Raw genomic sequence first — 21502 nt, 5'->3', positions numbered from 1 at the left:
CATGCCATCCAAATACGTTGTTAAAGCCTTCTAGATCCAAAATGTCTGTATTTTCAAGAATTAGCCATTCTTTCAACCAGCAAAAAGCTGCTGATTCATAGTAAGGTTTAAAGTCTGGCAGGGCAAATCCACCTCTTTCCTTTGCATCAGTTAATATCTTAAATTTTATTCTGGGCTTCTTGCCCTGCCAGACAAATCTAGAGATATCTCTCTGCCACTTCTTGAAACAGTCCACCTTCTCCACAATTTGCAATGTCTGAAACAAAAACAACATTCTAGGCAATACATTCATTTTTATCACAGCAATACGACGCAACAGTGAAAGCTTCAAATTTGACCAAATTTCTAAATCTTTTTTCACTTCTGTCCAACATGTTTCATAATTATCTTTAAATAAGTTCCCCTTTTTGGCTGTCATATTAATCCCCAAGTATTTCACTTTCTTAACCACAGTCAGGCCTGTCTCATTCTGAAACTTCTCTCTTTCAATCGGTGTTAAATTTTTCTCTAAAACCTTAGTTTTTAGCTTGTTCAGTTTAAATCCTGCCACTTGACCAAATTCTTGAATTAATTCTAAAACCCTTTTAGTACTAGATTCTGGCTCCTGTAACGTCAATACTAAGTCATCTGCAAATGCTCTCAGTTTGTACTGTTTGGCTCCGACCTGTATATCTTTAACCAACCGGTCCCTTCTAATCATATTCAGCAGAACCTCCAGGACCGATATGAAAAGCAGTGGGGAGATTGGGCACCCCTGTCGTGTCCCTTTTTCTATCTTAAATTCTTCCGTCACCACATTATTTACAATTAATTTAGCCTTTTGTTCAGAGTATATTGCACCTATACCATTTTCAAAACCTTGGCCTACCCCCATCCCCTGTAGGTTCTTCTTCATGAAACTCCAAGAGATATTGTCAAAAGCTTTCTCCGCATCCACAAATATCAGAACTGCTTTAGTGTTTATATTCACTTCTAGTTTTTCCAAAATATCAATTTTGTTCCTCAAATTATCAGACAAGTGTCTTCCCGGGAGAAAGCCCGCTTGGTCTTTATGAATCTCTTCCATCAATACAAAGAGCTTCAGTTTCAATGCAAGCCTTAGAAGACATCATCTGACTGACACAGGGGAGAAATCATTTAAATGTATGGAGTTTGGAAGGAGCTTCAGTCCGAGTGGAACCCTTGATTTACATCAACAAACTCCCACATGGGAGAAACCCTATAAATGTCAAGTAGACAGAGGTTCAGTCCTAGTGGAAGTCCTACATCAACAGACTCATGGACAGGAAGAACTTTAACACTTGACACCCTACAAACCCATCAACCCTCAAAGAGGAGAAGCTGTTTAAAGGGAAAGATTGCAGAAGGTGCTTTAGTTATAATGGAGTGTTTAAGGAACATCTAAGGACTCAGAGGGGAGAACCCATTTAGATGTATGGAGTGAGGAACGTGTTCCTTTCAGAGTCCACTCTTTTCTTCACAGCAATGAACTCAGCAGGAAATCCATCTTAAAAGCATGTCATGTCTTTGAGGTTCTGCTGTTTATATGTAAATCTGTATAGTAATGAAATTATGAAGGTAACGTCTCACACTAGTGAGTATAATTTTAGATGTAAGGTACCTTTTGATAGTGAGGGGGAGTTGGTGAATCTGTATTTCTGGTGGTGAGTGAAGATTAGGGCTGGGCGATCTATTAATCTCATCCTATACCGGTTTCTAGACCACATTGTGATAACTTTTCAAAAACAATTGATATGGCAACACACCACAGATCACAGTGTGTTTTTCTGGGATGCTCATTTGCCTGGAAGCAGCCGGCAGAAAGCTTTTCTTCGTGAAGCCCCTGCAGATTTTGAGTTGCTGACTTCCCTCCCAGATGACAGGAAGCGACACACACACCTCCATTGCCCTGTGTCATTCCAGCCTCTTTCCTCCCTTGCTCCCTTCTGCCGGTTTGTGTGCCTGACTTGGATATCCTGCATGCTGTATTTTTCTATTGCTGAAACTGGATTTGCTCTCAGGAGCTACGTTTTGTGCCTCACTGGGGACCCAGTGAGAACTGTATGCTTTGAAAGCTCAGTAAACTATTACTGAAGAAGTCCTGCTGCCTCTGTGTGTGTTTTTGACCTCAGTGTGGGACTTGCTCTGCACGTGGCCCCTACCCTGCTGCTACTTGGCCCATGCCCTGGAGTTGCTCTACTCAAGCATGCAAGACGATTTTTGCACCAAACTCTGTCATCCCCCCACCGCATGATCTCCAAACATTGCTTCTTCACCAGAAATTCATCCCTGCCTCCTAAGCATTCTAAAGAAAACTGATAATACTGTTAGTTAATGGGTGATTTCCCCCCAAGCCTAATTGCAAGAGGGGAACGGAGGGGCTGCAGGGACCAGGGAAGTCTCCTGATGGGCCCATCTTCACTCTTGAACCCCATGGGGCAACCCCAGAGCTCCTCCTTATTCTGGGGTTTGGGGAAGGTAGTATTTTTCCATAGTCCCAGAAGTTTTTATTCAGTCATGCTGCTAGGGAGTTTTCCTACCAGAGGCCCACAGTTCATACTGCTATCATACTGATTTTACTGTTGTTTCTGCTTTTGCTGTCATGGAACAGCAGGAAGAGCGGGAAGAGGCTGGGGCAGAGAGCAGTTTAGGCTCAGAGGGAGGAGAGGAGGGGGCCAGGAGACCCAGAGGAGGCCGGCTGCTGAAGCATCCAGGGAGACTCCCCCTCCTGCTGTGACCAGCTCCCCTCTCCCCTGGTCTCCCAGAGCACACAGAGAAATCCAATTCAGACCCATGAGCCTGTACATTATATTAATGGGCGTAGGGTTTTTTTGTCCCAACATGCATCACTTTAATCTCATTGAGAATGAACTGTATTTTCGGCCCATTCACCCCGTTTGGAGAAGTCCCTTTGGAGCTCCTTGCAATCTCTCTCCTTGCAATCTCTCTTTATTTGCTCCAGTTGGCTGGACTCCTCCCTTTATTCCGCAGTGACCCGCAGGGTCAGCCCGACGAGCTGGGGGACTGAGCAGCCTCACACCTAGATTTTTCTGTAACACCCCCCCCCCTCCCAAAGAAAGGCTCAACATCCACGCCCATGGGTGCCTGTGGCCAGCCCAGACCCTGGAGCATCTGCATCTCTGCCCCAGCTTGAAACGTGAGGAGGGGAAGTTAGGGACTGCAGTGCTGGCGAACCTTATCTCCCCCTCCCCGTCCAGACAGAGGAATGGCCTTGTGGGGTTGGACAAGAGAGTCCCATCTGGGTGGTGTGGAGTGGGCAGTGCGGGGGGCTTCTAACTGTAAAGTAGGGAGGGCCCTCCTGAGTCATCTAGTTGAACCCCCAGCATAGCAGGAATCTCAGCTAAGCATCACAGGCAGGGGGCCATCCAAGCTCCCCCCACTGGCTGTGCTGTACTGCCCTCTGAATGGCCCCTCCTGGCACACTTCACTGTGGCCACCAACTCTTCCCCAGGGAGGGCATCTGAACAAGAGACCACCCCCCGTAGGGTGCTGTGTTGATGTCCGCCAGGCTAAGGAAAAGCAAAGCAGCTGCGCATTGGCACCGAGGGCTCCCAGACTTCAGCCAGTGCCCTCCAGCTTTTCTGAGTGCAGGCATCGTGCTGGCTGGCACTGAGAGGAACTGCGGGCCAATCTGCCTAGGGGGCACCTGCGTGGAGATGGCGGTGCCAGGGAGAAGAGCAGCGGGTTCAGCCAGAGGCTCCTAAAGGCTCTGTCCAGTTTCTTGGGGTGGAAGATGTGACCAGCCAGCAGGGGCTGGGGCTGGCCCCTCCTGGCCCCTGTTACCCAAGTAAAGGACCCCTGGTCAAGTCCAGCCAAAGGCGACTAAGGGGACTTACTTCTGAGTAAGCGTGCATCAGATGGAACGGCAAATCCCTCTGAACCGCGTAGGGGTTACTCCTAAGTAAGCATGCATCAGGCAGGGCTGCAGAGTGGTGCTTCCAAAAGCAGCCAGTTTGCACATCTCATGGAATTTAATGTCTTGCCATTATAAATGCACGGGGATAAGTGCATTTATAGAGACACATTTCCACAAAACACCCAAACTCCGGCATGTAGCCGCAGGTGATACAATAGGAGCCTTTCTGCAAATGGCCTTTGCAACACAACTCACTGGGTGGTAACAAAGTACACACATTTGCCTCTTTGCAACGTAGCCCCGTTTCCTCAATGAATCCTCCCATTTCAGTAAAACCTGAGCTGAAACAGAACAGAGAGCAAAACAGCAGCCCTGTCTGACCCCCGTCAGCCTCCAGACTCCCCCAGTCACGTGGCAGGAGATTCTTCCCGAGCCCCCCTCCCCCTCCGTGAGATGGGTATGACATCATGGATGATCCATTGATGATCCATATGATCCAGTGATGATCCCCATGATGCAAGCAGACTGGTCCAAGAGCAGATCTCTAGGCCTGAATGAAAGGGGTCTGCGGTGATGGATTCTGGAGTCAAGAAATCCGCCCTTTCCAGTGATCTCTCCGGCTGGCCCGGAAAAGGCAGCGAGCAGGAATCCTCAGGGATCCCGACGGACAGACAGACTTGTCATGTTGCCAAAACACGAACTCGGAGTCTGATCTGATTTAAATGCAGAACTCATTTTGTGACTTCGCTGTTGGATTGTCGGGATCAGCCCCTCCCCCCTCTCCTGATCCCCAGAAGGAAGACGGGGGGGGGGATTTCCTCTCCTCCTCCTCCCCCCCCCCCCCGCTCAACACTTTCCCTCCCCTCCCGGCACATCCTTCTCTCATCCCGCCCACACAATCCCAAATCACCCCCCCAATACATTGCTCCTCCTCCTCCTCCTCCTCCAATCCGGTTTCTGCTCCAGGAATGTGGGGGGGGGAGCCCCCTCCCTCCCAACCTTTCTGCTTCTCCCGGAAGTGGAGCTTCCAGTCCGGACTGCTGCTCTGCCCCATAGCTGGGGGGGGGCACTTTCGGAAAGGGGAGGGAGGAGGCAGGGGACCCCCCCCCTGGATGTTGCAGGAAAGGAGAATCGGGAGCGAGGAGAAAGAGGTAAAGGGGTCCCGGGGGGGGGGGAGGAGAAGGAGAGGGGAGTAGAGGATCGCGGGATGGGGAAGGGGGGAGAAGAGGACCCAGAGACCCCGCCAGCTCCCCCAAGCGCCTTCCGTGGGGCCTGGATCCCGGCACGCGTGCTGCCAAGGGGGCTTTTCTCGGCCCCTTAGGCGCCTTGGCGGGGGCGGGCATGGGACCCCCACCCAGGGAGTCCCCATGAGGACCCCATCGCCCCGTGTCCCCCGCGCAGGCATCCCCGGAGCGCTGGGGGCTCCGCGCAGAGAGAGGTGGGCCACGAAAGGGTTAACGGGCACGAGGGATAGAGACCCCCCTGTCCCTCCCCTGCTTCTCTTGGGGGGGGGCGCCTCCGGCTGGAGAGATGGGGGCGCAGGGTGTGGGGTGAGCAGAGCCAAGGGAGCCTCTGGATGCAGGGGAGACTCAGGAGAGAGGGAGGGGGTCCAGGAAATTGGGGGGGGAGGGAGAGGAGCATCCGTGGGGCAGGGAAGGGCAGCATTGGCGGCGGGGGGGGGGGAGACATCGTGTCTCCATTGTGTCTCCCAACCCAGGAAGCAGCCAGAAGCCTTTTCCTCTCTCTCAGGCTTCCATCTTTAATTGTCCTTTCTTGAGGGTGAGGATAATGTACACCTGTCATCAGAAACAGGGGTGCAGAGTCCATGGAATGGCTCTCAGGATTGATACAGAAGTTGCACCTCGAAAGCATTTCTGTTCCTCTTATTCTTTGTAGGCAATGTCAGAGTGACTGACAAGCTGAGATATAACCCATCAGCATCCTATGACAGCGACTGCATGAATCTTTGGTCACGTGACAAAGACACATGAGTGCAGAAGCAGCAAATTTATTCAGAGGGACGCAGGTGGCGCTGTGGGTTAAAGCCTCAGTGCCTAGGGCTTGCCGATCGAAAGGTCGGCGGTTCGAATCCCTGCGGCGGGGTGCGCTCCCGCTGCTCGGTCCCAGCGCCTGCCAACCTAGCAGTTCGAAAGCACCTCCGGGTGCAAGTAGATAAATAGGGACCGCTTACCAGCGGGAAGGTAAACGGCGTTTCCGTGTGCGGCTCTGGCTCGCCAGAGCAGCGATGTCACGCTGGCCACGTGACCCGGAAGTGTCTCCGGACAGCGCTGGCCCCTGGCCTCTTAAGTGAGATGGGCGCACAACCCCAGAGTCTGTCAAGACTGGCCCGTACGGGCAGGGGTACCTTTACCTTTACCTTTAATTTATTCAGGCTTAACTGCTAACTGTGGAGTCATTCTGACATGTGACGTAGTAGCCAGTCGCACTTTGTGCTCTCTGTAAGATTTCAGCAAGAGTCTGTCTGTCTCAGCCGTGAGCAGAGTCCGTATGCAATCTCAGTCAAACTGTTTGGAACCATGTTGTTTATGAAGAAGCTTATTTTAATTCAGTAAAGCTTTTATTCTTTAAAACTCTGCATTATTAATTTACGCTGCGTGTCATCTTCCCAGTCAAAGGACCCCTTTTCTGGATAGACAGTGCCTGTGGCTGGAGGCTCTACACACCGGGTGTGCCTGTGGAGGCCAAAGACTGCCAGTATCAGCACAGGTGAGGTGTGTGACCTCCCCAAATTGACAGACTGTATATAAATGAGAAGTGGTGGGTGGGATTATATTTTACAGCAGCCCTGTGATTTTCTCCACCCATAACATTTTGTGAGCTGATATAGCAGTACAAATTCCAAAATAACTTTAAAAAACCCCACAAGATCATCATCATCATTATCATGGCATTTATACCCCCAGGCCTTAGTTTGCCTCCCCATGATTTAGAGAAAACACCAGCTTTGAATCATACAGAGTAAAACTACCAGAACCTTCTTGAACCGATAGGTTAGGAATTATCGCTGTACTTAGATCCGTACTTTTCTATGCCTGAAAAATGCAACCATGACACTGGGAATGTTCAGGAATGCAGGAGAGGATATTTTGTTTGATTATATCCTTTCCAACTTGTGTTAACAAGTTGTACAATTTAGCAGAGTAACATTCCCTCTTTTAAACTTACACCGGATGCGTTTGCTCAGGCTCGCTAAAGCTTCTAAAATAAGTTTCCTTGGTAATTTCCACTTTAGTCCCTCATAAAAAGATAAGACACGACACAGTCTTCTATAAAAGTATAAAAAGAGTTTACTCACACATTCTGTTCACAAATGGATCCCAGAAGGCGGAGTCCAAAATGACCCGCAGGCTGCACACCTGGTCCTTCAGGGGCACAGTTACCCCATCAGGACCAGGAATGCCCCCACCCTCCCCCAGGGACAGTATTTCTGACTTGTCAGGATTCAACCTCAATGTCTTAGCCGCCATCCATCCTCCAACCACCTCCAAACAGACACAGAGGGCATTCACCATCTTCACTAGTTCCAATTTAAAAGAAAGGAAGAGCTGGGCATCATCCACATACTGGTGAACACCCAGCCCAAACCCCCTGATGATCTCTCCCAGTGGCTGCATATAGATAGTAAAAAGCATGGGGGAGAGAATGGAGTCCTGAGGCACCCCACAAGTAAGCATCCAGGGGTCTGAACACCACTTTCTGGACATGGCCCAGGACGAAGGAGGGGAACCACTGCATAACAGGGCCCCCAGCTCCCCTAGAGGGTCCAGAAGGACACCATGGCCAAAGGTCTTCAAAGCCGCTGAGAGATCCAGCAGAACCAGGAAAGAGCTTCCCCCTCAACCTCTGGCCCGTCAGAGATCATCAACCAGCACAACCAGGGCAATTTCAGTCATGATGAGGCCTGAATACCAATTGGAAAGATCATGGCGACAGGAGTTTCTTGGTCCTGCACCCCCAAAAGCTCCAGCCACAAGACTTTCATTAGCTTTGAAGGGGCCACATGATACATTGTGGTCTTTTCTTCGAAAAACAAATATTTTGAATACTTTTACAGTGCTGTATGATGTAAATATGGAATCCGGGTGGCGCTGTGGGTTAAACCACAGAGCGTAGGACTTGCCAATCAGAAGGTCGGCGGTTCGAATCCCCGTGATGCGGTGAGCTCCCATTGCTCAGTCCCTGCTCCTGCCAACCTAGCAGTTCGAAAGCACGTCAAAGTGCAGGTAGATAAATAGGTACCACTCCGGCGGGAAGGTAAGGGGCGTTTCCATGCGCTGCTCTGGTTCGCCAGAAGCGGCTCAGTCATGCTGGCCACATGACCCGGAAGCTGTATGCCGCTGGCTCCCTCGGCCAATAAAGCGAGATGAGTGCCGCAACCCCAGAGTCGGCCACGACTGGACCTAATGGTCAGGGGTCCCTTTACCTTTACCTTTATGATGTAAATTTTGTTTCTGTTTCCCTTGTTCCACATCGGAGAGACTTTGATACACAGCTCTGAGCCCATCTCCCCACTTGAAACTGCTGTGTTTGTAGCACTGCCAGCCTGGGCAGTGGGTTTGGGGGTCCTGGGCTGCCTAGACAACCAGACCCCCTTCTCAGCCCGGCAGTGAAGGTTGAGGACCAGAGTTTTCCTTCTCGATGGGCTTCCTTCCCCGGTTGACGATCCCACCTGCCCTTCACTTTCCCCTTCCGCACGGGCAGAATCTGCCTTCTAGACTGTGGGATTCACTGTTCTTCTCATCCTCTCCATCCACCAGGGCTTGACTTCAGGTGCAGCAGAATTGCCCAGCCCCCCAAGGATTTGAGACCCATCAGCTATCCTCACCTGGTTTTGCCGGCCGGTTGAAGCCATTCCTGGGATTGTGGCCCCTGATTCACCCTGACAGCTTCTGGAAGGCACAGGTGAGAGCTGAGTGCAGGGTGGGGACCACCAAAGGTCCTACCGCTCCCATGACACCTCATGACATCATATAATAGCTATATTTGAGACGGGGGGCCACTAGGTGGCGTATCGGAAGATGGCTGACAATAACATCTCTCCGACCCACACGAGGTAATTTGGAGGCTATGATGGGGGTAATTAGCCTCCTTAACCCCCCCAGGATTATGGGGGGGATGGCCCTTGCCTGCTGTGCCCTATACCACCCCCGAATTTGTGGGGGTGGGGGCACCAGGCACAAAGCCCTCCTGTGGGATTTTCGGCACTCCTCGACGCCGTCCCCGATTCGCGCCGCTGGTTGCAATGATCTTTAAAAGAAATAATTTGGACATGATTAATTGCACATACATCAAGGAAAAAGGGGAGTAAATACTGCTGACAGAAGAGATCTCTGATAACAAGACAACAATAAAATACGAGAAGAACGTCAAGATACGGTAATGACTGAGGGGGGAGGGGGGAAAAACCTGCCTCTACCTTTTTATGTGATTTAACAAGAATCCCCCTCCCCTAATGAGTCAGAAATCAAGGACTTAAGCTGTGGATTTAAGGCTGTGTGGAGATAAACTTTCGATCCAAAGCAATGTTTCAAGATGAAGCTGGAAAGCTAAGAGTTTTGGAGTGACGCAGTCAGGAAAAAATGCCGTTCGCCATTTTGTGAGGCATTGTGGGAGCTCTTGGGTCTGGGAGGAAAAAGAGAGAAATAGAGTTGTTTACATATAGTGAATCAACTCCTCGGTGGGACTTAAGAGCGACAAATGCCAAAATTTACGATGGATAAAGTGATGTTATCTACGAAGGAGATATTTGGAAACCATCTGGACTTAGTGGAGGAACGGGAAATCCACACAGGATTATTACACTTGCTATCAGCTTAAGGAGACTAACAGAAGAGATCGTAAAGGAAAAAGAGAAATTATACGAACAAGATAGGATGTGGCATCACCAAGATAAGACTGGATAGAATTATGAACTTTGTTTGGACTGATTGGGACTGATTTGGACATTTACGCAGTAATAAGAAGATGATCTGAATTCCCCTTTGGATCTTGAAGTATGGGTTCCCGCAACAAAATTTAAAAATTTGGCTTTGTAATTCGGAATTTATATGATGTGATTTAATTTGATGTGATTGGCCAGTTAATAAAAATTATTTTTTTTAAAAAAAAAATAGCTATATTTGAGACAGAACCGGAATAAATTCATGTCTCTAGAAATAACACAACTTCAGGCCATCAATAATTCAACACTACATATTCAAGGTTGACGTTTTCACTAGTACAGTTATCCATTTGCCTTTAATATGCAGCTTTTTCAGTGTCACTTTAGGATGGGCTCGAGATCAGGCAGCCCATCATTATTATAAGGAGCAGTGGGGGTCTGGGATTCCGATGTGCCAGCTGCTTTCCTTCTGCTTCTCCTGCTCTCTCCATGCAATGCAAGGCATGTAGACAGAGGTCCATCTCCAAGAACAGGAGCTTCCCTGAGCACCCATTCAGCTGACCCCAAGCACCATGCCTTGTCACTAGTTCTCTGACTGACCCAGACCACAGTCCCTGGAGAAGATGTAGACCTGGGCCTCCCAAAATGGTCCACATGGACCTCTTGTGGCCAATGAGACTGTGCAGGTGATTCATAAAGATCTATAATAATAATAATATATAATAATTTATTATTTGTACCCCGCCCATCTGGCTAGGTTTCCCCAGCCACTCTGGGCGGCTTCCATAAAAACCAAAAATACACTAAAATCTCACAGATTAAAAACTTCCCTGAATCGGGCTGCCTTAAGATGTCTTCTGAATGTCAGGTAGTTATTTATCGCTTTGACATCTGATGGGAGGGCGTTCCACAGGGCGGGCGCCACTACCGAGAAGGCCCTCTGCCTGGTTCCCTGTAGCTTTGCTTCTCGCAATGAGGGAACCACCAGAAGGCCCTCGGAGCTGGACCTCAGCGTCCGGGCAGAACGATGGGGGAGGAGACGCTCCTTCAGGTATACTGGGCCGAGGCCGTTTAGGGCTTTAAAGGTCAACACCAGCACTTTGAATTGTGCTCGGAAACGTACTGGGAGCCAATGTAGGTCTTTCAAGACCGGTGTTATGTGGTCTCGGCGGCCGCCCCCAGTCATCAGTCTGGCTGCTGCGTTCTGGATTAGTTGTAGTTTCCGAGTCACCTTCAAAGGTAGCCCCACGTAGAGCGCATTGCTGTAGTCCAAGGGGGAGATAACAAGATCATGCACCACTCTGGCGAGACAGTCCGCGGGCAGGTAGGGTCTCAGCCTGCGTACCAGGTGGAGTTGGGAGACAGCTGCCCTGGATACAGAATTGACCTGTGCCTCCATGGACAGCTGTGAGTCCAAAATGACTCCCAGGCTGCGCACCTTCAGGGGCACAGTTACCCTATTCAGGACCAGGGAGTCCTCCACACCAGCCCGCCCCCTGTCCCCCAAAAACAGTACTTCTGTCTTGTCAGTATTCAACCTCAATCCATTAGCCGCCATCCATCCTCCAACCGCCTCCAGGCACACACACAGGACCTTCACCGTCTTCACTGGTTCTGATTTGAAAGAGAGGAAGAGCTGGGTATCATCTGCATATTGATGGACACCCAGCCCAAACCCCCTGATGATCTCTCCCAGCGGCTTCATATAGATGTTAAAAAGCGTGGGGGAGAGGACAGAACCCTGAGGCACCCCACAAGTGAGAGCCCAGGGGTCTGAACACTCATCCCCCACCACCACTTTATGAACACGGCCCAGAGGTGGATGGAGGATTATGATGCAGAGGATGGGGAATGTCCAAAGGAACGATGGACTGGAGAAAGAGAGGGCCTGTTCACGGACAGAGAGCAGCTGCCATTCCTGTGAGGAATCAATTGATTTGAAAAGGTTGTATTCCAAGATCATGCTGCTTTATTAACAATGATTGAGGATTATGAAAGGTGGTGATGCATTACTATCATTTAATGACATTGCTTTTCCATTTCCAAAAAATTGGGAACATGGGTAGGAGGCGGGGGAAAGTAGGAGATGTTGATATAAGAGAAGGGGCTAATGGCGCTTGATGTGTTCTCTTTCCCTTTGTTCTCTTCCTTGAAACCCAAACAGGATTTCCTTTCCTCCCACTCTGAAGAAGGTGATGGAGAAGACATTCAGATTTCCAGGGGATGGGGCACCTTTCGTTTCATGAGGAATAGAAATTAAAATGTGTGAAATGTGGGATATGCTTCATTGAATGAGCACACATAGCTCACATCAATGACTCCGAGAGGAGAAACCATTTAAAAGTATGGAGTGTGGGAAAAGTTTCATTGATAGTGGAAAACTTAGAACACATCAGCGGATTTACATGGACAAGAAAGGATTACAATGCAGGGAGTGTGGAAGAACTTCAGTCAGAGAGGATTCCTCAATATACATCAGCGGACTCACACAGGGGAAAAACCATTTAAATGCATGGAGTGCGGGAAAAGCTTCCGTCAGAGTGGACACTTAAGTTCACATCTACAGACTCACACAGGGGAGAAACCATATAAATGTATAGAGTGCGGAAAGAGCTTTAGTGATAGTAGAGACCTTAGAAAACATCAACGGATTCACACAGGGGAGAAACCATATAAATGTATAGAGTGCGGAAAGAGCTTCAGGCTGAGTGGAGACCTTAGAAATCATCAACGGATTCACACAGGGGAGAAACCATTTCAATGTATGGAGTGTGGAAAAAGCTTCCGTCAGAGTGGACCCTTAAGTTCACATCTACGGATTCACACGGGTGAAAAACCTTTTAAATGCATGGAGTGTGGGAAGAGCTTCAGGCAGAATGCAGAACTTAAATTACACCAGCGAAGTCACACTGGTGAAAAACCATATAAATGTATGGAGTGTGGAAAGAGCTTCATTCAGAGTGGGCAGTGCAATATGCATCAACGGACTCACACAGGGGAGAAACCATATAAATGTATAGAGTGCGGAAAGAGCTATAGTGATAGTGGAGACCTTAGAAAACATCAACGGATTCACACAGGGGAGACACCATATAAATGTATAGAGTGCGGAAAGAGCTTCAGGCTGAGTGGAGACCTTAGAAAACATCAACGGATTCACACAGGAGAGAAACCATTTCAATGTATGGAGTGTGGAAAAAGCTTCTGTCGGAGTGGACACTTAAGTTCACATCAACGGACTCACACGGGTGAAAAACCATTTCAATGTATGGAGTGTGGAAAGAGCTTCAGTCGGAGTGGACACCTCAATAAACATCACCAGACTCACACAGGGGAGAAACCATATAAATGTATGGAGTGTGGAAAGAGCTTCAGTCGGAGTGAACACCTCAATAGACATCACCAGACTCACACAGGGGAGAAACCATATAAATGTATGGAGTGTGGAAAGAGCTTCAGTCGGAGTGATGGACTTAGAAAACATCAACGGTCTCACATGGGTGAAAAACCATATAAATGTATGGAGTGTGGAAAGAGCTTCAGTCAGATTGGAAACCGCAATATGCATCAACGGACGCATACAGGGGAGAAACCTTTTAAATGTAGGGAGTGCGGAAAGAGCTTTAGTGATAGTGGAAACCTTAGAAAGCATCAACGGATTCACACAGGGGAGAAACCATATAAATGTATGGAGTGTGGAAAGAGCTTCAGTTTCGATGCAGGCCTTAGATCACATCAACGGACTCACACAGGCAGGGGAAAACCATATGAATGTATGGCATGCGGGAAGAGCTTCAGTCAAAAAGGAGACTTTAAATTACACCAGCAGACTCACAAAGGGGAGAATCCATTTAATGCATGGAATGTGGAAAGAGCTTCAGTTTCAATGCAAGCCTTAGAAGACATCAACTGGCTCACACAGGGGGAAAACCATTTAAATGCATTGAGTGCGGAAAGAGCTTCAGTCAGAATGGAGACCTTAAAACACATCAACGGATTTACACAGGGGAGAAACCATATAAATGTGTGGACTGTGGAAAGAGCTTCATTCAGATTGGAAACCTTAGAAAACATCAACGGACTCATAAAGGGTGAAACCATTTAAATGCATTGAGTGCGGAAAGAGCTTCAGTCGAAGTGGAAACCTTAAAACACATCAACGGATTCACACAGGGGAGAAAACATTTAAATGTATGGAATGTGGAAAGAGCTTCAGTAAGAGTGGACACCTCAATATACATCAACGGACACACACAGGGGAGAAACCATAAGAATGCATGGAATGCGGAAAGCGCTTCAGTTTCTTTTCTTTTTATATATATATATATATATATATATATATATATATATATAATATTTATTAAGATTTTTGAAATATTACCGTAAAAATGAAAAAGAAAAGGAAAAATACAAAATAAAAACAGTTAAAAGCACACCTATTTTCTATTACTTATTATCCTTTGGCTTATTTCCCGGACCTCCTCATACCTCCCTTTTTTGTATTCCACTTCAATTCATTGGTTCAGCAAATCCTTACCATTAGATCTTAACCCATTTATAACCCTTATTCTCTTAAAGCATTACAGCTGGGAACCCTTAATTGCTATCCAACATCATTCTATCATTCATTAATTTTACAATATTTCTGTAGATAGTCTTTAAATTTCTTCCAATCTTCTTCCACCGACTCTTCTCCCTGGTCTCGGATTCTGCTAGTCATTTCTGCCAGTTCCATATAGTCCATCACCTTCATCTGCCATTCTTCCAAAGTGGGTACTTCTTGTGTCTTCCAATACTTTGCAATGAGTATTCTTGCTGCTGTTGTAGCATACATAAAAAAAGTTATGTCCTTCTTTGACACCAATTGGCCGACAATGCCCAGAAGAAAGGCCTCTGGTTTCTTCAAGAAGGTATATTTAAATACCTTTTTCAGTTCATTATATATCATTTCCCAGAAGGCCTTAATCCTTGGGCACGTCCACCAAAGGTGAAAGAATGTACCTTCAGTTTCTTTACATTTCCAGCATTTATTATCGGGCAAATGATAAATTTTTGCTAGCTTGACTGGGGTCATGTACCACCTGTATATCATTTTCATAATATTCTCTCTTAGGGCATTACATGCCGTAAACGTCATACCTGTGGTCCATAACTGTTCCCAGTCAGCAAACATAATATTATGTCCAACATCTTGTGCCCATTTAATCATAGCAGATTTCACCGTTTCATCCTGAGTATTCCATTTAAACAGCAAGTTATACATCTTTGACAAAATCTTAGTTTTGGGTTCTAACAGTTCTGTTTCTAATTTTGATTTTTCCACCTGGAAGCCAATTTTCTTATCCAAATTATATGCCTCCATTATTTGATAATAATGAAGCCAGTCTCGCACTTTCTTTTTTAATTTCTCAAAACTCTGCAGTTCCAGTGTATCTCCTTCTTGTTCCAAAATTTCCTAATATTTCGGCCATTTGGCCTCCATATTGAGCCTTTTCAGAGCTTTCGCTTCCATCGGTGACAACCACCTTGGGGTTTTATTTTCCAGCAAATCCTTGTACCTTATCCAAACATTAAACAATATGATTTTTAATGCTTTATGTGCTTTGACCTTATCATACCATAAATATGCATGTCATCCAAATATGTTGTTAAAGCCTTCTAGATCCAAAATGTCTGTATTTTCAAGAATTAGCCATTCTTTCAACCAGCAAAAAGCTGCTGATTCATAGTAAAGTTTAAAGTCTGGCAGGGCAAATCCACCTCTTTCCTTTGCATCAGTTAATATCTTAAATTTTATTCTGGGCTTCTTGCCCTGCCAGACAAATCTAGAGATATCTCTCTGCCACTTCTTGAAACAGTCCACCTTCTCCACAATTTGCAATGTCTGAAACAAAAACAACATTCTAGGCAATACATTCATTTTTATCACAGCAATATGACGCAACAGTGAAAGCTTCAAATTTGACCAAATTTCTAAATCTTTTTTCACTTCTGTCCAACATGTTTCATAATTATCTTTAAATAAGTTCCCCTTTTTGGCTGTCATATTAATCCCCAAGTATTTCACTTTCTTAACCACAGTCAGGCCTGTCTCATTCTGAAACTTCTCTCTTTCAATCGGTGTTAAATTTTTCTCTAAAACCTTAGTTTTTAGCTTGTTCAGTTTAAATCCTGCCACTTGACCAAATTCTTGAATTAATTCTAAAACCCTTTTAGTACTAGATTCTGGCTCCTGTAACGTCAATACTAAGTCATCTGCAAATGCTCTCAGTTTGTACTGTTTGGCTCCGACCTGTATACCTTTAACCAACCGGTCCCTTCTAATCATATTCAGCAGAACCTCCAGGACCGATATGAAAAGCAGTGGGGAGATTGGGCACCCCTGTCGTGTCCCTTTTTCTATCTTAAATTCTTCCACCACCACATTATTTACAATTAATTTAGCCTTTTGTTCAGAGTATATTGCACCTATACCATTTTCAAAACCTTGGCCTACCCCCATCCCCTGTAGGTTCTTCTTCATGAAACTCCAAGAGATATTGTCAAAAGCTTTCTCCGCATCCACAAATATCAGAACTGCTTTAGTGTTTATATTCACTTCTAGTTTTTCCAAAATATCAATTTTGTTCCTCAAATTATCAGACAAGTGTCTTCCCGGGAGAAAGCCCGCTTGGTCTTTATGAATCTCTTCCATCAATACAAAGAGCTTCAGTTTCAATGCAAGCCTTAGAAGACATCATCTGACTGACACAGGGGAGAAATCATTTAAATGTATGGAGTTTGGAAGGAGCTTCAGTCCGAGTGGAACCCTTGATTTACATCAACAAACTCCCACATGAGAGAAACCCTATAAATGTCAAGTAGACAGAGGTTCAGCCCTAGTGGAAGCCCTACATCAACAGACTCATGGACAGGAAGAACTTTAACACTTGACACCCTACAAACCCATCAACCCTCAAAGAGGAGAAGCTGTTTAAAGGGAAAGATTGCAGAAGGTGCTTTAGTTATAATGGAGTGTTTAAGGAACATCTAAGGACTCAGAGGGGAGAACCCATTGAGATGTATGGAGTGTGGAACGTGTTCCTTTCAGAGTCCACTCTTTTCTTCACAGCAATGAACTCAGCAGGAAATCCATCTTAAAAGCATGTCATGTCTTTGAGGTTCTGCTGTTTATATGTAAAATTGTATAGTAATGAAATTATGAAGGTAACGTCTCACTCTAGTGAGTATAATTTTAGATGTAAGGTACCTTTTGATAGTGAGGGGGAGTTGGTGAATCTGTATTTCTGGTGGTGAGTGAGGATTAGGGCTGGGCGATCTATTAATCTCATCCTATACCGGTTTCTAGACCACATTGTGATAACTTTTCAAAAACAATTGATATGGCAACACACCACAGATCACAGTGTGTTTTTCTGGGATGCTCATTTGCCTGGAAGCAGCTGGCAGAAAGCTTTTCTTCGTGAAGCCCCTGCAGATACTGAGTTGCTGACTTCCCTCCCAGACGACAGGAAGCGAAAGACACACATCCATTGCCCTGTGTCCTTCCAGCCTCTTTCCTCCCTTGCTTCCTTCTTCCGGTGTGTGTGCCTGACTTAGATATCCTGTGTGCTGTATTTTTCTATTGCTGAAACTGGATTTGCTCTCAGGAGCTACATTTTGTGCCTCACTGGGGACCCAGTGAGAACTGTATGCTTTGAAAGCTCAGTAAACTATTACTGAAGAAGTCCTGCTGCCTCTGTATGTGTTTTCGACCTCAGCGTGGGAATTGCTCTGCACGTGGCCCCTACCCTGCTGCTACTTGGCCCATGCCCTGGAGTTGCTCTACTCAAGCATGCAAGACGATTTTTGCACCAAACTCTGTCATCCCCCCACCGCATGATCTCCAAACATTGCTTCTTCACCAGAAATTCATCCCTGCCTCCTAAGCATTCTAAAGAAAACTGATAATACTGTAAGTTAATGGGTGATTTCCCCCCAAGCCTAATTGCAAGAGGGGAACGGAGGGGCTGCAGGGACCAGGGAAGTCTCCTGATGGGCCCATCTTCACTCTTGAACCCCATGGGGCAACCCCAGAGCTCCTCCTTATTCTGGGGTTTGGGGAAGGTAGTATTTTTCCATAGTCCCAGAAGTTTTTATTCAGTCATGCTGCTAGGGAGTTTTCCTACCAGAGGCCCACAGTTCATACTGCTATCATACTGATTTTACTGTTGTTTCTGCTTTTGCTGTCATGGAACAGCTGGGTGCAGGGGGGGGGGAGGCACCAGTTGGGGGAGCTACAAGGGAAGAAGGCTTAGATCCTGGGGACTGGTGGGGGGATGGCAGTGAGCAGAAAGAGGGAGGAAAGGGAGCAGAACGGGAGGGGAGGTGTTGCAAGCTGAGGAGGAAACAGGGTTTGGTGAGCAGGAAGAGGCTGGGGCAGAGAGCAGTTTGGGCTCAGAGGGAGGAGAGGAGGGGGCCAGGAGACCCAGAGGAGGCCGGCTGCTGAAGCATCCAGGGAGACTCCCCCTCCTGCTGTGACCAGCTCCCCTCTCCCCTGGTCTCCCAGAGCACACACAGAAATCCAATTCAGACCCATGAGCCTGTACATTATATTAATGGGCATAGGGTTTTTTTGTCCCAACATGCATCACTTTAATCTCATTGACAATGAACTGTATTTTCGGCCCATTCACCCCGTTTGGAGAAGTCCCTTTGGAGCTCCTTGCAATCTCTCTCCTTGCAATCTCTCTTTATTTGCTCCGGTTGGCTGGATTCCTCCCTTTATTCCGCAGGGACCCGCAGGGTCAGCCCGACGAGCTGGGGGACTGAGCAGCCTCACACCTAGATTTTTCTGTAACACCCCCCCCCTCCCAAAGAAAGGCTCAACATCCACACCCATGGGTGCCTGTGGCCAGCCCAGACCCTGGAGCATCTGCATCTCTGCCCCAGCTTGAAACGTGAGGAGGGGAAGTTAGGGGCTGCAGTGCTGGCGAACCTTATCTCCCCCTCCCCGTCCACACAGAGGAATGGCCTTGTGGGGTTGGACAAGAGAGTCCCATCTGGGTGGTGTGGAGTGGGCAGTGCGGGGGCTTCTAACTGTAAAGTAGGGAGGGCCCTCCTGAGTCATCTAGTTGAACCCCCAGCATAGCAGGAATCTCAGCTAAGCATCACAGGCAGGGGGCCATCCAAGCTCCCCCCACCCCACCCAAGGAAGGCACTCTCCCCACTGGCTGTGCTGTACTGCCCTCTGAATGGCCCCTCCTGGCACACTTCACTGTGGCCACCGACTCTTCCCCAGGGAGGGCATCTGAACAAGAGACCACCCCCCGTAGGGTGCTGGGTTGATGTCCGCCAGGCTAAGGAAAAGCAAAGCAGCTGCGCATTGGCACCGAGGGCTCCCAGACTTCAGCCAGTGCCCTCCAGGTTTTCTGAGTGCAGGCATCGTGCTGGCTGGCACTGAGGGGAACTGCAGGCCAATCTGCCTAGGGGGCACCTGCGTGGAGATGGCGGTGCCAGGGAGAAGAGCAGCGGGTTCAGCCAGAGGCTCCTAAAGGCTCTGCCCAGTTTCTTGGCGTGGAAGATGTGACCAGCCAGCAGGGGCTGGGGCTGGCCCCTCCTGGCCCCTGTTACCCAAGGTAAAGGACCCCTGGTCAAGTCCAGCCAAAGGCGACTATGGGGACTTACTTCTGAGTAAGCCTGCATCAGATGGAACGGCAAATCCCTTTGAACGGCATAGGGGTTACTCCTAAGTAAGCATGCATCAGGCAGGGCTGCAGAGGGGTGCTTCCAAAAGCAGCCAGTTTGCACGTCTCATGGGATTTAATGTCTTGCCATTATAAATGCACGGGGATAAGTGCATTTATAGAGACACATTTCCACAAAACACCCAAACTCCGGCATGTAGCCGCAGGTGATACAATAGGAGCCTTTCTGCAAATGGCCTTTGCAACACAACTCACTGGGTGGTAACAAAGTACACACATTTGCCTCTTTGCAACGGATGCTTCCGCTTAGCCCCGTTTCCTCAATGAATCCACGCATTTCAGTAAAACCTGAGCTGAAATAGTAAGGAGAGCAAAACAGCAGCCCTGTCTGACCCCCGTCAGCCTCCAGACTCCCCCAGTCACGTGGCAGGAGATTCATCCTGAGCCCCCCCCCCTCCGTGAGATGGGTATGTGATACAGAAGGGGGGGCATGTCTTCTTCACCTTCTTCTTCGCTACAATATATCAATTTATTTCCAATTGTCAATGTCAAAAGGGACTAAAATCTATAAAATTCATAGAAAATCAACGTGCCAATTTACTCAATTTCTCTAGGACTCCATCACACCTCCCCTGTCCAGCATAATCCCTCAAGCAAGGTGTTAAGACCCTAATCCTGTCAAATCGCTCTGATCAGCCTTTCCTCCAGGCAATGTCAGGTGGCAGACTATGCATATTTGGGACCATTGTCTTCTCATCCCCGGTACTCAGGAAGTGTTTTTTCTGTGCATATCTCTGACTCTGCATATTCCCCCTCCCTCCTCCATATGTTAATCCGGTGTAACCCAACCTCTCCTTAATGTATTCATGATGTAATCTGTGTAACCCAACATTTCCTTAATGTATTCATGATGTAACTGGGATGTATTTTGCACTGTATTCTGGGACATGGAGGGAGTTTCAAAAGTTCATGTCACCCCTTTCTCACTGTTCAATCTCGCCTTGAACCTGTTGCGCAATAAACTTGGATCTTCTGCAGTTTGCTCCTGTCTACGGCTGAGCTCATTTTCCTCCGCAGGGACCCACGGACTTAGTCCGACGAGCTGGGTGGCTGAGCAGTCTCGCACCCAGATTTTAGCCGTAACAGTTGGCGCCCAATGTGGGGCATGCGGTTCTCCCGCGTTGCTGACCGGGGCCCCCGAAATCTTCAGCCGGCACCAGGCCATTTTGCCTGGGAAGATCCTTTGGACCCCCGGCCATCTTCCGGGCGGTAATCGAAAGCCCCAGGAGTTCAGCCGGGGAGCAAAGAGGGATCCAGCCGGCTTATTCATCAATCCCGGGATCATCATAGAAGACGCGTGAGTATAAGGAAAAGAAAATCCAATGCACTGGTGGGAAAGGGGTGGAAATCTCCTGGCAACTGAATTCTCTGCCCTCCTCTCTATCGCTCCTTCTTGCCTGTCTCTTGGTCCAATTGGTGAGAGAGACCGTGGACTGCTGCTCGACCCAAAAGGGGGGCTCTGAGCTCTATCTCTTTCTCTATATTTCTCCAGCCAGCCGCACCAATTGGGAGCCCGAAAGTAAGATGGAGAGACCCGACTTGAAAGATAGCCGACTCTCCGCAACGGGTATCCCAGTTGAAAGCAAGGGGTTGGAGTTCTTTTTCCAAACTTCCCGAGCGTCCTTGCTAGGGGGCAGGAAGTGGTCTTGCTTTCTATCCAATCCCAGCCACACTGGTCGGTGCCACGTAACACGTGTATCGTGCGTGAGCCCGCTTCCAAAAGCAAGGGGGTTTTTCGGTTCGAAACTCTATCCAGGGATCACCCGATCTGGCACCGCACGGCGCGGGCGTTCAGTAGGGCCCCTTTTTCCTGAGATTGTGACGATAGGTAGGAGGTTGCCAGGAGGGATAGCCCATGAGGAATTGGGCAGGATCGGCAGAGTGGAAAAGGACCTCAGGTTATTAAATAGGAAAAAGGAAAGGAATAGAAAAGGAACCGAGCGGGTGAAGCTCGTTAAATCGTTAGGAAGAACCGAG

At 47.9% G+C, this 21502-nt stretch overlaps 3 protein-coding genes across 3 annotated transcripts in view; 2 read left to right on the top strand and 1 right to left on the bottom strand.

Moving 5' to 3' along the window:
* LOC307225009 (uncharacterized protein) overlaps nucleotides 1-21502 on the bottom strand; it is a 202114-nt gene that overhangs the window by 101560 nt on the left and 79052 nt on the right. The gene's annotated exons all lie outside the window — the stretch shown is intronic.
* The window catches only part of LOC307224856 (uncharacterized protein), a gene marked incomplete at its 3' end in the record, with an annotated part of 53418 nt that overhangs the window by 8468 nt on the left and 23448 nt on the right, over nucleotides 1-21502 (top strand). Inside the window, exon 3 of the mRNA XM_079992026.1 lies at nucleotides 11944-13870. Coding sequence (XP_079848152.1) covers nucleotides 12205-13870 — 1666 coding nt within the window. The 5' untranslated portion in view covers nucleotides 11944-12204. The remainder of the gene's footprint in view (nucleotides 1-11943; nucleotides 13871-21502) is intronic.
* The window catches only part of LOC307225037 (uncharacterized protein), a 155562-nt gene continuing 138938 nt past the window's right edge, over nucleotides 4879-21502 (top strand). Inside the window, exons 1-2 of the mRNA XM_079992697.1 lie at nucleotides 4879-5028; nucleotides 8656-8800. The gene's annotated coding sequence lies outside the window, so the exon portion shown is untranslated. The remainder of the gene's footprint in view (nucleotides 5029-8655; nucleotides 8801-21502) is intronic.

Source organism: Podarcis cretensis (assembly GCF_951804945.1).
Source record: "Podarcis cretensis genome assembly, chromosome: 10".
In the NCBI taxonomy this organism is placed as follows: Eukaryota; Metazoa; Chordata; class Lepidosauria; order Squamata; family Lacertidae; genus Podarcis; species Podarcis cretensis.
Note: the sequence above shows the minus strand (reverse complement) of the source record. Positions and strands in the feature narration are given on the sequence as shown.